At 40.6% G+C, this 15,870-nt stretch overlaps 1 protein-coding gene across 3 annotated transcripts in view; it reads right to left on the bottom strand.

Moving 5' to 3' along the window:
- Positions 1–15,870, bottom strand: part of TMTC4 (transmembrane O-mannosyltransferase targeting cadherins 4) — a 47,745-nt gene that overhangs the window by 17,777 nt on the left and 14,098 nt on the right. For all 3 annotated transcript variants that reach the window (XM_083168625.1, XM_083168624.1, XM_083168626.1), the window contains exons 7-15: positions 11,343–11,440; positions 10,934–11,026; positions 10,310–10,471; positions 7,259–7,461; positions 5,826–5,997; positions 3,532–3,663; positions 1,030–1,109; positions 522–629; positions 281–422 (exon numbers count right to left, since the gene is read on the bottom strand). In XM_083168625.1, the coding sequence (XP_083024751.1) occupies positions 281–422; positions 522–629; positions 1,030–1,109; positions 3,532–3,663; positions 5,826–5,997; positions 7,259–7,461; positions 10,310–10,471; positions 10,934–11,026; positions 11,343–11,440 (1,190 nt within the window). The remainder of the gene's footprint in view (positions 1–280; positions 423–521; positions 630–1,029; positions 1,110–3,531; positions 3,664–5,825; positions 5,998–7,258; positions 7,462–10,309; positions 10,472–10,933; positions 11,027–11,342; positions 11,441–15,870) is intronic.

Genomic DNA, 15,870 nt, shown 5'->3' with positions numbered 1-15,870 from the left:
CCCTCGTGGGCTCGCTGCACTCGCCATGCTTCAGGTTGCCGTTGATAGTGGGGGTGGAGTTGACAATGGGGGTGCATTTAACATTGTAAGCACCCATCAGGATGCTTGTACAATTAAAAATCGAATCGCATCGCATGCCATGCGATATTTCATTGTACAAGTACTCCTGTTAATTTAACGGGAAGATCGAATCACACACCAATAAGTACGGTATGCGATGGGCGCCGTGCTAGGAAACAAGTACCGAAGCTAAGTATACTGAGAACAGGAGAACATTTACCAGTCGTCCCAAGTTATAGTAACAGTCTGCATATTTTTTCCTGTACCGGATCGCAGTTAGGTAGCTTTTTTCAGCTTCTTCAAACTGTTTAAGGCTGTTTTGCACAATACCCAAGTTCATCCATGCAGCGGAGAAATCAGGTCTATAATTGGGATAAAGAAATATCAGATTAAAAAGGGCAATTAACCAAAATATACAGTACCGCATATTTCTTTACTACACACTTTCTCTAAGCACTTACTGGATTGACACAGCGCGGGATAAAAGTTGCTCAGCTTCACGGAGTTCATCTTTCTCTTTTAGTATATTTCCAAGGTTGTTCATTGCATGAACATATTTGGGATTTAACCTGGAAACATCAAATATTATATAAGGAGTGTGTTTAAAACCAGTAAGCCTTACAGTAGTACATGTCAGGATAGCGAAGCTGCTGTTCGCTAAGTAGATTATATTAAGTGCTCTTCGTATCTAGGATGGTGGCATTTTCCAGCTATAAATAAAGAGATCTATCAATGTGCACTGAACACTGTGTTTTCTGAACACATTTTATCATTTTTTAATCTATGAGAGAGCAGTAATATAGCATGTTGTGTGATGCTGCGACAAAGCCAAGACAGGGCCGATGCAGAAAAAGATGATCAGCGGTGTCCGCGGTCTCAGGCTGCTCCAAGACATCTCGCATTATGTTCTGAAAGGACACATTTATACAGAACGCAAATCTATAATCCCAGAAAACCATCTAACATTACCTTACAGCTTCTCTGTAGTACTTAATGGCATCGGACTGAAGGCCTTGATCTGCTAAATTTTTACCTACATTGTAGTGCACCTATAAATGATGAAAAAAAGACTAAGTTGGATCCAATTTGCAAATCAGAATATATATTCATTATGCAGGATTCTATTGACATAAGAAAATACATTTTAAAGACACCTCATAAAGGAGACTAGACATAAAATTAAAAAATTTAAAGTCTCTATACTGTACACATGCAATGTTAGCAATTTGTTCTGTGCGTGTGTGTTCAATAGTAACAGCAGCACAGACGAATGTCAGACCTGAACCACAACAGTCTTAGGGGAGTATGCAATCCCTGATCACAACTGTCGGTCCGTCCGGACAGCAGTGATCCTGGCCCGTTTGAGGTTTGCCCAACAGCAAATCTGCAAATGTCCCCCCTGCCTATTGGCGAAAAGGGGAAGTGTCTGCGTAAACGGCCATGGATAGCCGAAATACGTCTGTTATCGGCAGAACGAGCCCGACAGCTTTTAAAGTCAGGCTCGTTCTGCCTCTTCAATGCTGTCGGTAATGATAACATTGAATAGGCATCCGCCGCTATTTCGCCTGTCCGAAATAGTGGCGGAGGATTGCATACCCCCAGATCTGTCCTTTTTTTTTTTTCTTCTTTATTCCCCTGTCTTCTACCCCCCCCCCCCCCTCTCTGTTTTTTTCTTAGCCTCTCGCATGGTGGTTCGTTATTGCCTAATAAGTCATTTGACCTGTTTAGCTATTGACAATTCTATGACAATTTGATCGCTCATGACCTGTTACTTATCAGTTTCTCTGTTTGTGTGTGTGAGTTGTTTGTTCACTTGTGTAAATCCCAAAATTCCTTCACTAAAGAGTTATAGGACTAAAAAAATTTGGTTGTTTTCCAACTGACCAGCCAGTTTGTGATCCAATGTCTTGGCCTGAGCACCAGTTTGGTCATCGATATGAGTGGAAGAGTTAGAAAATAACCTGGCTAAGGGACCAGACCATTTACAATGTACAGTATGTGAGCTTTATACAGAATAAACACAAATCCCACTAATGTAGGAGCAGGTTTGTCAACTTCAGTCATTTTAGCCCTATTCTCAAAAGCACTTCCTTTAAGCATAATGAAAAGGGAAGCGTTCTCCTTTTACATGCCAAGCGACATTATGCTTTCAATGAAAACTGCAGAAATACAATTGACATTTTTTATAGGAGCATTTTGTAATGTATTAAAAAAGAAGAAAGATTCCCACATTACTATCTTAAAAAGAAAGTTTTGAAAGAAAACAGGACCCTCATTTAGCAGATGCAATTACAGTACTTGGTGCATGTATTACAAGTAGAGATGAGCGGGTTCAGTTTTACTTGGTTCTTATTGGCAAATTATCGCAATTTTGGATTTTTCCAATTGGCTATCCGCCATCACGTGTTTTGGATCCTGCTTTCTGATCCAGATAAAACCAAACCCGCTCATCTCTAATTACAAGGTTACCATGGGGATGAGCAGCTGTTTCAATCACACATGTAAGGAATTGGCATTACCTCTCCTGAATCAACGCTGGATCCTGGGTTGGTAAGTATATTGGTGTAAAATTGTGGTGTGTGTGTGTAATAAAGTTCTACTTTTCTGTGTGTGTGTGTGTTTTATTTTAAATTTTTTTTTTTACAGGTGGACTACAAGTCCCAGCGGTTCACCTGTATAAAGCAATGTTATGTATGATTGCTTTAACCCTATCAGGCCAGGGGGGGCCAGGTACCCCGTCCAAGGCTGACCAGCCACGGTGAACATGGTACGGCCAGGGGACCTTATGTAAAAAGTGTCCCCCGGCTGTGGCATGACACCGCGGGCTGTTGAAGACCAGGGTTGGTTTCAGAAATACAGGGGACCCCTACACGTTTTGTCCCCCGTATTTTTGGAACCAGGTCCCGCTCAATGAGCCCAGGGCTGGTTATGATCAGGAGGGGGGACCTCACGCCATTTTTATTTTAACAAATTTACTTTTACACATTTTTTAAAAAAGGACCATGCACAGATCTCCATGATCTGTTCTTGGTTCTAGCAAATTTGCCTGTCAGAACCTGGTCTGCATGTGTGGCGATTTTTAGTAACATTTTCCCATCTCATTAAATACGCGATTTGTATACTTTACAATGCAAAAACCGTCAAGTTCCGGCGATACTTAAAATAATAAAAAAAAAAATTGCACCTTCAGAATGTGGGATTTTGCAGTTTTACGCATCTCATTAAATATGGGATTTAGGAAAAACGTGCGATTTCTGACTTTTTTTGCCAAAAAAAAAAAAAAATCGCAAAAATCACATCGCATTAAATGTCACCCGTTATCTCAAAAGTTTATACTTTCAGCATACAGGTAAGCCTTAGATGAACACAATGTAGACAAAGGTACATTTTGTTGTTTTTTAATCTGAGCAACACAGTTCACCTATATCTTTTCTTTAAATCTAGATTTTATATCTGAACCCACGGACTTACTTTAGCATTCAGAGGACACACACAGAGTGCGCTCTGGAATAGGAGTTCCTCAGACTTCCACTGGTTACTACGGTGGATACAACGCACTACATTTATGGCCAGGAGTCCTAGTATAGCCAGTGTCAGAAGTTTCTAAATATAAATAATCTGTTATTACAAATGAAAAAGTACAGCACCTAAATAACATGATGTTACATGATCAAAAATATTTTTCACACAGCAGCTAGATAACATTACAGTATATAGAAAATACTTCTGGAAAGACTGATGCTGGGTACACACCTATACAATCCAAGGCCAAATCACCTGTTTTTGGGTGAATGGGTCCATAATTGTATAGATGTGTAGGTAGATCCTCTTTAAGAACATAAGCCAACAAAAAAAACTCACAACACCCCTGGAATGGTTGGAATCGAGAGAGTTACTTTTGGGGACGATTTACTTCCAAAAAGCCTAGTATTAACCCCAAAAGCCTGCCAGGCTGTTTTGTATGGGGAGGCACAGTAGTTAATTAATCAAGTTGACTGTGTTGCCATAACAACTTTAAAGACGATGATAAAGCATAATGTTTAAAGTTGTAATGCCAACATGGTTAAAATAATTGAAAATAACAAAAACGGATGTGCCGGTATGCTCTAGTCAACATTACAGTATTGATATTCTGGACGTCAACAGAGCAGATCAAACACTTCATATGGGTGCTAAAGTTTGATATTTAAGTTTTCAAATCAACTTTTATCAGTATCAATCAGCTATGGTTGGGGATGTTCCTATTTCTACTGTCTTTCCCACTCCCACCATGAGATGGTCTCTGGGGGAGACCTGATCACTGCTGTTATTGAGGTTATAATCAGGCTCATAGTGCTCACCTGTCAAAGATCACCACCATTGTGATTCTGAATACTGCTGCATTAAAGAGAACATGAATAGCACAATTAAGGCCACCCAAAAAGTTGATTTACATGGGCTGCACAGAGGGCCCTTAGACTCATTTCAGCGTCCAATTGGGTCAATAATGCAGTTAAGGGTTGGTTGAGGAAATCTGCTTATGTTTGGAGCCATGCAGACCTTAGATTAAATTTGCTCATTTTTGTGGAGCGTATATGAGGCCTTTAATTATTGTGGGTATGAGGTCATTGATGCAAAGTCTAAGTCAGGACTACCAGCCTAGGCTCAGGAAGTGGGTATTTACATCCAGTTCAGTCTTGAATTGGACATGGTAGTAGTGGATTTTAGTAAATAGATATACAAATTATCCAGCACCTTCATTTCACCCAATTAGCAATAAAGGGAAATGATCCCACTGGAGTTCTAATTTGTGAGGTTGGCACACTAAAAGATCTGTTTTAGTTTATGTGATTAAATGATTATTCTTGGTTTGCGCAGCCTCAGAAGATTGTGAGGATGATACAGGTTGCCTATTTTCTACTGACATTGCATTTAGCCTAGGCATAACTCCTGTCAGGTCTCACCTAGCCTTTATACAAGCAGTAGAACCATGTCATTGATAAACCGACACAAAGAACTGACAATAGTAATTAAGTGATTAAGAAAAAGGTGAAAGTGGTAAGATGCAGACGATTCCTACATCTAGTGGAGCCATATTTACTCCTGTCTGGGCATTAGAGGTCTCACTAGACCAGTGATGGCTAACCTTGACACGCCAGCTGTTGTTGAACTACATATCCCAGCATGCCATGCATCAGTTGTAACATGGCCAAATAGCAAAACTGTTGCAGGGCATGCTGGCATATGTAGTTAAAAAACATCTGGAGTGTCAAGGTTAGCCATCACTGCACTAGACCAAGGCTATTGAGGGGGAAGAGACTATATCCTAAATGACATTTGTGTAAGAACACAATTAGCATCTAGTTGAAGTCTTACTTGCTGGATTAAGTTTGCCAAAAGCAGGGAGTGTGCGACCTTCCATAGATAATGATTTAGTGACCGGGAAAAGTTGATCAATAAAGCCAATCACATGTGTGTGTGTGTCTAAGGGTGTGTATTCCGGAAATTAAAGTGGAAATTTTGCTACTTTGATAGGCGCAGTGTGGATAAAAGCATTTATTAACACAGCCAAAAGTCCACCAAGTCCCTCATTTTGGTTGTGTGGTCAAAGAGGACATTGACTGATGGATTCCAGGGACAGTCTGTTGCCGCTGGTTAGGTTTATAATAAAGGTGCACAGATCATGAGTTTGTGCGTACTTTTCTTCTTACAAAAGTCCATCAGAACAATTCATTATGGCTTCTCAAACTTGTCTTTGGTATAGATCATAAAAATAATATTCTTACCTTTTTCCTGAATTGTCTACAGATTTTACTGTAGCCATAAGTCAGTAACATGCAATAACCGACACTAGGTAGGTACAGGACTCTCTCTGCAATAACAAAGCCAACTCGGAAGAACAAATTACTTGCCGGAAGATAAGGGATTGTGAGAAACCCTAATCCCATGGTGAGAATTCTGTGTAATAAGCGAAAATAGAAGTTAGAACCCAGATAATAGAAATGGCTTTCTTGACAGTCGTGACCGTGGCTCGTTCTCAGGCCCACTTGATTGTTATGCGGCAGGCTGGACTCAATCACCCACCTGCCGAACAACGAAAAAGGGGGGGGGAATCTGGCCCATTTAAAATTTATGTTTACATTTCTCTGGAGCCATATTACAATTTCTGTTAGAACCCCCCCCCCCAAAAAAATAATAAATTATATATATATATATAACGCAGCGCACAACTAGGCAAAACCATGTTCTACTGCAGGTGGGGCAGATGTAACATGTGCAGAGAGATTTAGGTTTGGGTGGTGTGTGTTCAAACTGAAACTTAAAATTGCAGTGTAAACTTAAAGTGGTCTAATATTTGTGGGCTACATGCAGAAGCAGCCACTATTTACCCTGCATTGACACATGGTGTGTTCCAGACACAAAATTATTATTATTTTTTTGCATAGTATGCTCTTGTTAATACTGTAAATCATGAACAGGAAAATTAGGTCACGCTTATAGCTTTAAGCAAAGCCATTGCTATGTTTATATATAGCCCAAATGTGATACAATGTTGCGGTAGGTGGTTGTGTATTTACTGTACACTAGTATAATGTGGCAACTTTATGATGAAAAATGAAGTGGGATGACAGCTCCAGTTTAGATGCAGTAGTGTTTTGTGTTTTCCATGTGCACACAGAGTATTTGTCACTGATTCAATCACAAGCATTGTATTCAGGCTTACTACCCCTGTACTCTGTTGTACGGTAGTATTTTCCTACTCACGATCCAGCTAGTTTTAAAGTGAAATTTGCCTTGCAAAATTTTGCTTACAGTACTGTATATAATGATTTGAAAATAAGGATTGTTGCCATATTCCCCTTATTAAGATAACTGTGAATTGATATATTGGTTATCATCAAATACCTGCTTTATGTTACAGAAGAGAATGAATGTATATAAAATATAGGTATACAGCAAACTACCAATTCTTGTCTAAATCGGATCTAGAAGTAAGGAAGGGGAAGTTTAAAGAACAAATATATACATGAAATCATACACTATTCATTTGCCCATGCACTGAATGAGCCAGATAACAGAAAGCAATAAAATTAGGTTACTCTTTATTAGCAGTATCTAGAAATGAAGGTTTCGTGAGCTTCTGGCTCCCTACTGATCAAAAAAAAAGAAAAAAAAGCCATGCTTCCATTATTTGAAAACTCACAAAAAAAGCCCTCACCTTCTCGTTTGGCCATTACTGGAGAATAAAGCCTGGTACATTAAGCCAAACAAGCAGAACCAAAGTGCTGCTGGTGCCATTATCCGAGAATCGCTGAGAGATTTAATAAGAGGTATGCAGCCCATTGACCAATCAAAGCAGAGCCACCATGGGCACAGCAGCAGCCATCCATTTAAGGAATAATAGTAATTATAGTTTATTACCTGTCATTAAGAGGAAAAGAAAAATCAATGTCCCATATTAAATGTTAACAAAATGATGAGTACAGGTGCATCTTACACAGCGTCAACATATAAATACAAAAAAAAAAAAAACACAAAAATATTTTGTTGTAGTTTTAAATTTAATATTTACCATTATTTCAGTGTTCATGGTATATTCTGTTTGACTAATCTACTACTGAAAGAAAAAAAAAGATTTAAAATAAAAAGTTGCAAAAATGTAAAAATAAAACGGAAGGTTAAAATGGCTTTCCCGAGTGTAAGTGGTTGTATAACGCACTCCCTTACTCCATTAGACTCTCCCCGACCTTGCAAAGCTTCAAACAGGCACTGAAAACTCACCTATTTATCAAAGCGTACCCTTCCGCTGCATAATCTAGTCCTGAGGCTGGTCCTCCGACCCCCTGTCTTGACCATCTCTGCCTGCTTATATCCTGCTATCAAGCCACTGCCCCTTGCACCTCATGTAATCTGTCTGTCACCCCTTCCTACTAGGGATGTGGTATGGAATCCCAGCGGTCGGAATCCCGGTGTTCAAAATCCCGACGCTGGAATCCCAACCGCCGAAATCCCGGCACCCATGGAGAGAGAAAGTTTCGGGGTGTCAGCGGTCGGGATTCCAGCATCGGTATTTTGAACGCCGGGATTCCGACCGCCGGGAAATTAACCGCATCCCCCTACTAGATTGTAAGCTCCTCAGAGCAAGGCCCTCTTCTCTCCTGTTGTCAAAGACCTCTTCTCTACACATTTCACTCAGCTGTCCCATACTCACTCAGCGACTATCGGTGTCCACATACTCCTCTCCATCATTGGCCACCAGCCTCTAGTAGTAGTACGTTGATCTAGTCCTCACTACTTATATTTAAGCTTTAATGTGTATTGAATTGTGGCGCTTTTTACCTGTACTCTATTTTTGTTATTTATTTACTGTAATGATAAGTTTTGTCTCCCTGTACTGTTCCTTTGTACGGTGCTGCGAAAGACTTGTGGTGCCTCATTAAAAAAAATTATAATAAATAATAATAATCCAATTTCACTTAAAATCCATTGTCAAATAAATGATCAGAATGTTAGATGGGTTGTTTAAACAACTGCAAATCATACAACACATGGTTGCCACATCGTTCATCATGCCTACACAAGGAATGATATGTGCCAAATCATGCATGACAGGTCTTTCATCTTTTCGCTTATCGAAGAGATCAGCGAGCTAGATGAATGACCAGTAGGAGCTTGCATTGGTTTGTGATCATGTTCATACACTGAAAGTTTTATAACAACGGACTTTGCGATTGGTCAAAAATGACCATAACATTTAAAAACTTAAACTCTTACCTTGTGTGGGCACCTAAAGCATGCTACATGTTTTATCAATGACCAACTTTTTCCCCAAATACACATTATTGATATGCAGTATATATGGTGTATTTAGAAAGAGACAGAAAGACTCTGTTTGGGAACACTTGTATGATTTAGTTACAGAAATAAAAATGAACTTAATAAATGGATACGTAACAAAATATAATAGAGAACTACAACATATATATATATATTTTAATAATTTTCACTGCTTGTGGATTGCAGAAATTCTAAACAAATAAATGGCAACATAGGAATGTAATTCAGTGAGATCCAGATAGAGCGCCTCTCTTCTTTGGCCGGGGGTCGCCAGCATGCCTGCTCTGGCGATCACCGGTGCAGAGGCGCTCCATCTGACTGGGACGCATATGTGTCTCACGCGCATCCCAGTTTCAGGAAGGCGCCACGGCGGCATCCTGCCCCTCTCCTCTTCAGGGAAACGGGCAGGGATAGGGGGGACGGCAGGGCCAGCTCCGTAGCCACGGGGCACGTGCGAGAGCCGTCCGCTGGCGGGGTCTGGCGATAGAATCGCCAGCCCCTATAAAGATAGAGCCTGCTCCATCTGTATATCAGAATCACTATAAAATTGTATCAACATTGGCTGAGCAGATTTAATATCCTCATATAATGGAATACTGAATTTCATGTGCGTGAGATGTACCCTAATGGCCTTCTAGAAAACGCTTACCTGCCAATAGCTTTATAGACTACACAGTACACAACGAATTCTGGGATCTAGCAACGGATTTACGAGAGCACAATATATCTGAATAGCAACATGTATCCAATATTATTACCGTATATATGGTGCCTGTTATTCCCTAGAGCTTTACAAACAATTGGGTAGATTGTATTTCTAGATCATTGTGATTTGTAACCTAAACAAAATGTACAATAAGAAATGTGCACAAATGGAAAGGTGCCCTAAAAAACGACCATTCTCGGTCAGCTCGACCGAAAACAAGCAGGCGGGATTCAATGTCCTGCCTGCCGCAGGGCGAGAAGGGGGTGTGGCCGCGAGAAGGGGGTAGTAACTGTTCGTTTTCTAGGAGTGTCAGAGAAAAATGCAGGCGCTCGGAGGCAGGGTGTGTGACATCAGCTTCGGCCCTGATCTGACTGCTTCTATCCCAACCACCGAGTAAGTCCTGGGCTATGTAGAGACTGCCCACACACTGGAAAAAAAATCAATTGATGCTGAGTGTCTGATGACTGGACTTGATCCAGCTATTTTTGCAAGCTGTGCTAAGCAATTTGCAGGCTTGCACGGGGTGGGGTTTCACTCTGGCTGGGTGCCGACTGCCTGATCGCAGGGCTCTGCAATTTAGCAGCTGTGCGATCAGGTTTGAATAACCCCCATAGTAGTCTGTAGCAACAAAAGTGGATTTACATTTGCTTTGTAGTGGTGATAAGCCTATGTGCTGGGTATCTAGTACAACAGCAGTAACCTGTAGCCCGGAAACGTAATACTTACTCTTACAAGTGGGTGATCAGCAAACGATGCCGGATTGTCAACTTCAGTGAATGCTGGTGGTCCTGTACCCATTATGCGCCAGCGTACATAAAGCATAAATATACCTCCAGCAGCCAGAAGGCTTATCCTTGGAAACAATCCCTTCTTTAGAAAAGATACATTCTATTAGGGAAGGAAAAAAATAATCATTTCAAAACATGTTTGTACTGTCAAAAATGTACATAATCCTAAACAAAAACCTCTTCCTGTGGGTATACTATTGTAAGGAATAACAGCATATACTAGAAAGAAGATCTGATTTATCATATGCTAGTTCATTCTACAAGATACCCGAGACACAAAATAATGAATCGCTGAATGATAATAATGATACTCTTATTCCAAGTTACTTCCGCACCACACCTTGAAAGATCGGGATTTTGCCACTTTATAGCAAAAAAGTGTTTGGCTATGTATTCCCATAGCACCAAGAATATCAAAGGGCAGCTGAGGATTTTTTTTCCCTTCAATAAAGAGACTTCTTTCAAGAATGCAACTGAGCGACAGACATGAGATCACACTGTGCAGTAACTGAGGAGCCCAGAATCTGCTCTGAATAGGAAATGGGAAACTGAATACACTCACCTCTGGGGGTTTGTCCCTGTGCTGTACCTTCTGGATACATTCCAGCATGTTTAACTTGCAGATTACAAAGACATCAAATACTGCATTCAAACCCTAGAAAAGACAATCATCTTTTATTATTTCCAGGGACCATTAGCTTGAATGAGGGAGAGGAGGGGGATCTAAAATATTTAAATTAAAGATTAATAAATCAGATAGTATTTTGGTGCAATCAAGATAGAGGCATAATAAAGAAACAAAGACAGCTTATATCAATTCATGTACAGCGAGCATGGTTTTGATGTTAAGAATCTCTAACAGGAAGGTTCTCCTAATGATTTCACATGGCAGTTTTATACACCCTTTTCTCTTACAAATACAGGATTTACATCATTTGTCCATGCATTAAAGAATTCATTATGTTTCTTACCAGGACAGTTATGCCTTGCTCTTTGCACAACATGGCAATAGCACCAAGGAAAACGCTAAACAGTACCCAGAATGCAGATGTATGTTCCTCCTTGGTAACTGGGGGGAAAAAGTAACTGTTTTAAAGTCATACCTGTCCTTCATTACAAACAACCATCAGTGTAGGTCGACATGATTAACATTAGCAAAAATATGTATACTTTTTCTATTTTTATTTTAAAATCAATTATTTTTATTGCACATTTTAAACAATCCGATTCCTGAAACAATTAATAGGTGTCTGTGTTTTTAGCTGCAAAGATTTAGCAGATTTGCACCACGGAGTTACAAGCATTAGTTCTGCACAGGAAGAAGGTGTTGGTTACGTAGGACTACAGAAATCTTTCATGTGTTACTGCATCGAGAATAATGGACTTCAGAATCAGGGAAAACAAAGTTATTAAGGGAAATGATTTGGAAGTAAGTGATATAGATCATGATCACAAAGGCTGTAAATTCAATAGCTGCATATAAGAGCAAATCAATAAATGACTCAAAAAGGAGGGGGGGGAATGGTACAAAAGGCGAGAAGGAAACCGGCACATAGGCCCTTATTCAGATCTGATTGCAGTACAAATTTGTTTGGAAAATGGGCAAAACCATGTGCACTGCAGGTGGGGCAGATGTAACATGTGCAGAGAGTTACATTTGGGTGGGGTGTGTTGAAACTGAAATCTAAATTGCAGTGAAAAAATAATGCAGCCAGTGTTTACCCTGCACAGAAACAAAATAATTCACAAATCTAACTCTCTCTGAACATGTAACATCTGCCCCACCTGCAGTGCACATGGTTTTGCCCATTTTCCAAATTTGTACTGGGATCAGATCCGAATAAGGGACATAGGCCTCAAACCTTAGGCCTTACAAGTGGTTAATAAAGCATGAACCCTGATAGATCTGTATTTCAAATCATAATCAAATAATAGTGGTTGTGTGCTGTTAGTACAAATTAAACAGTAATACACATAAAGAGAGATGTACAATATTGTAATAGAAACTAGCACTGCTTAATTTTTAAAATCTGATACAAGCTCCCTGCTGAATCCGAACATATTGTGGATGCCGTCATATCACATCATAGACTCTAGGCCGTATTCAATTAGCTGTGCTGATTACCCTGTGAGGGAAAGTGCTTGTAGCCTTTGATTTTTACGCCATGAGCTTTTCAATTACAAGCCTTTAAAAAAAAAAAAAATAATAACCTTTATCTTGTGGGCTCACAGAAATAGACAGAAGAACATACACACAATACCCCCATATAATTTTTTTTAAAGCAAAACCCAGGGAGTTAAAGTATCCAAGTTAGAGTATGTCCGCACTGATGGACATCACAGCGGGGCGTAAGCCAGGAACATCCGGGGAGGATGTTGAAGGACCTGCATGCTGGCGTGGTGGAATCCTGACGGCTGTCGGTCACGCCAAGTGCATCCCCGGCACAGTGCTTTCCATTTCGGGTGGCACCGATAGCAGAGGTCGGTCGGAGGTGGCAGAAGCACCGCAGCAGGTGGTGAGAGTCTGTTAACCCTTTCGCTATCAAACTCTGCATCGTAACCCCTCGGCTGCCAAAACTTTGCTGTGCATCCCTCCGGCTGCCAAACACTCTGCTATTATTCCCTTAGTACAGTGCCCTGCTCCATTAACCTTCATTGCCAGCTCTGCTAGACGGACCCTTTTCAGTTATTTTTATTAGGAATAGGTCCCATTGGAGTTTTGGTCTGGGTTGGAGTTGAAATAGGGGGTGGGTTCCCCTTTACTCAAGGTCCTGGCCTTAATTAAAATAGGAGAAAGTACTCCTTTTGTTGGTGCACCCCTTCATAAAAGTTGACACCGGGAATAGGTCCCCTTATGTTCCCTCTCTTCTCCATTGGTAACATTACATTCCTATATATTGAATTGTATGTCTATACAGTGTTATAGTGGCCATTTTCAAGCTGACTTATTGCTGTTGGAAATAGGTTATTGATCTGTTGGTTATGAAATGTTATTGAGGTTGTATAGTGAAGGCAGTGGTTGTTTATAGTAACAGTGTAACAAAGCCGGCAACCACATTACCTACCTGTCATGTGTGCACCTGCTTGTCACTTGCTTTATAATACTTTTAGCTTGGTTATAGTTGGAAACCTGTTAATATAATGAAATGGAGTTGTACTTTTACATGGTGTAGGGTTGTGTCTGCTAAAAAAAAGGGTAGACTCTACGCTTGCCTCTCTGTCACGGTGTGTTTGTGATCTAAGAAGACCTGTTGGTAAACAAGGGAGACTTGTGTTATTGGACTGCAAACACATCTCAGTACCTGGGTGCTGCATATCCAAGGCATTTTCCTAATGTGGCTAACAGACATTAAGCCACAAATTCTGGGATAAGTGCGTGGAGTTATGGGTCAATGTCATGTGACATCAGGAGCCAGACAGCACAAGCTGCCCCCCCCGGGAGAGCCAGCAGGGGACCAAATATGCACTGCTCCCGATCGTGCATATGTAATGATCGGGAGCAGTGAATATATGAATATGTAATGAGCGGCTCTCTGCTCCCGGCCCCCTGCTGGCTGCTATGTGTAAAAAAAATATATGTTTTTTAAAATTAAATATATATTCATGTGCAATAAGCACATGAATAAAAATAGCATGCCCCTTCACAGAATAAAATTCCTGATTTTTTTATACCAAATGTAAAACAACAACAACAACAACTTCTTTATTTTAAAAGTTCACTTTCCACTTCTCCATGAAAAGATGGCGATTTGCTACACGGCGAAAATCACTTAGAAAGACGGCGAGAAGTGCACGTTGAATAGGGTGATTCGCTTTCTGACCCCCCCCCCAAAAAAATCACCTTCCAACGCGAAAATAGCACAAATTCGCAGTGAAACAGGGCGAATTATCCTCATTGAATACTGCCCAAAATCTGTAGGTGTACCCGGTCTTACAGTACAACTACATAACCTTCAAATTACTCATTTTGCAATTTACATTGAAAAGAAAAAAGGGTACTTATGTATTATCTGGGCTCCCATGTTAAATGCACCCCATTTTTTCATACCCCTACTATCCAACTACGCATGGAGTTGATTTTATATAGTGTGGCGAGCGCAGCGAGCCACTGTGCCCGAAGCGTGGCGAGCGCAGCGAGCCCCGTGAGGGGATGCGGTCTCATAAGAAAAACGGGAGCCCAGATATTACATAAGTACCGAAAAAAGACATTAAAGAGGACCGACCATAAGGTGGAGATTCCATGTTCTAAAATAAGGGGTTTCAATTTGTATATCTGTAGTGACTAGGAGTCTGAGGTAGAGATAATAAATATAATTCGTGTGATGCTCAACAGGGCTTTGAGATTATCTTGGGGTTGGGATCGTTTGGTCTACAGCATGTTGTTCGACAAGCATTAGGTCGACATGGAGATAAGGTCAACATGGGTCAAGGTCAACAGGTCATTAGGTCGACATGGGGTTTTTCACTGTTTTGACCCCAATGTTGACACAGTGGGCATGGACATAGTTTGAAGTGCACTGCATCCCCTCGCTGCGCTCGGCACACTATTTTATTCTCACACCACGCCCTAGTGGATGGTAGGGTATGAAATACCGCCTGTCGGCACAGTGAAAAACCCCATGTTGACCTAAAGCCATGTCGACCTATATCTATGTCGACCTAATGGTGTCAACCCAATGCCTGTCGACCATCATGCTGTAGACCAAATGACCATATGCCTTATCTTGTATATGTCCTGAAACAGATGAGAAATAGCGCAAACGCTCATCTACTTAGGGACACAAAATATAAATGACATGCAATGGGATTATGTGGGAGTAAAGCAAAATAGCAAGTAACTGTGCACCTGGGCAAAACCATGCTGCACTGCAGTTGGGGCAGATTTCAAATGTGCAGAGAGATTTAGATGAGACAGGGGCGTGTCCAAACTGAAATACAAAATTGCTATTAAAAATCTCCCCAGTATTTGTAGGGCTCATTTGATTGCAGACAGTATTTTCCATTCATGCAAAAAAAATTAAAACATGGTTTGTCCAGTTGCACAATTACTTATTTGTAAATATTTACCTCAGAATCAGACCCATAGCCTCTGGTGAGCACTGGACAAATTATATATTTACAAATGTTGAGCTAATTGACAACAAGCCCACAATTTAGAATCTCACAGAGCGCATGAGTCTCAGCCAACATATCAGTATATAATAAGTGCAGATTAAATCAATTACAATTACATTTGGAAGGTATACAATTGCAACATCCCAGTCTATGGTCCCAATAAAATGTCATTTCTAAAGCCTCGTACACACTGAGGTTCCACGGGTCCAACTGCGCAAGCTGAACAATTATCGAAAGACTGCGCATGCAGCAGGGTGATACCGCGCATGCGGCAGGGTGATACCACCATAACAATAAACAATGACAAAAATCTGTGATCTTCATTGCCAATCCAGCCCCAGTTTGATTGACAGGAAGCCACCTTTTGTGGGTGTTAACCGACAG

This window comes from Crinia signifera, chromosome 2, assembly GCF_055691185.1.
Source record: "Crinia signifera chromosome 2, ASM5569118v1, whole genome shotgun sequence".
In the NCBI taxonomy this organism is placed as follows: Eukaryota; Metazoa; Chordata; class Amphibia; order Anura; family Myobatrachidae; genus Crinia; species Crinia signifera.
Note: the sequence above shows the minus strand (reverse complement) of the source record. Positions and strands in the feature narration are given on the sequence as shown.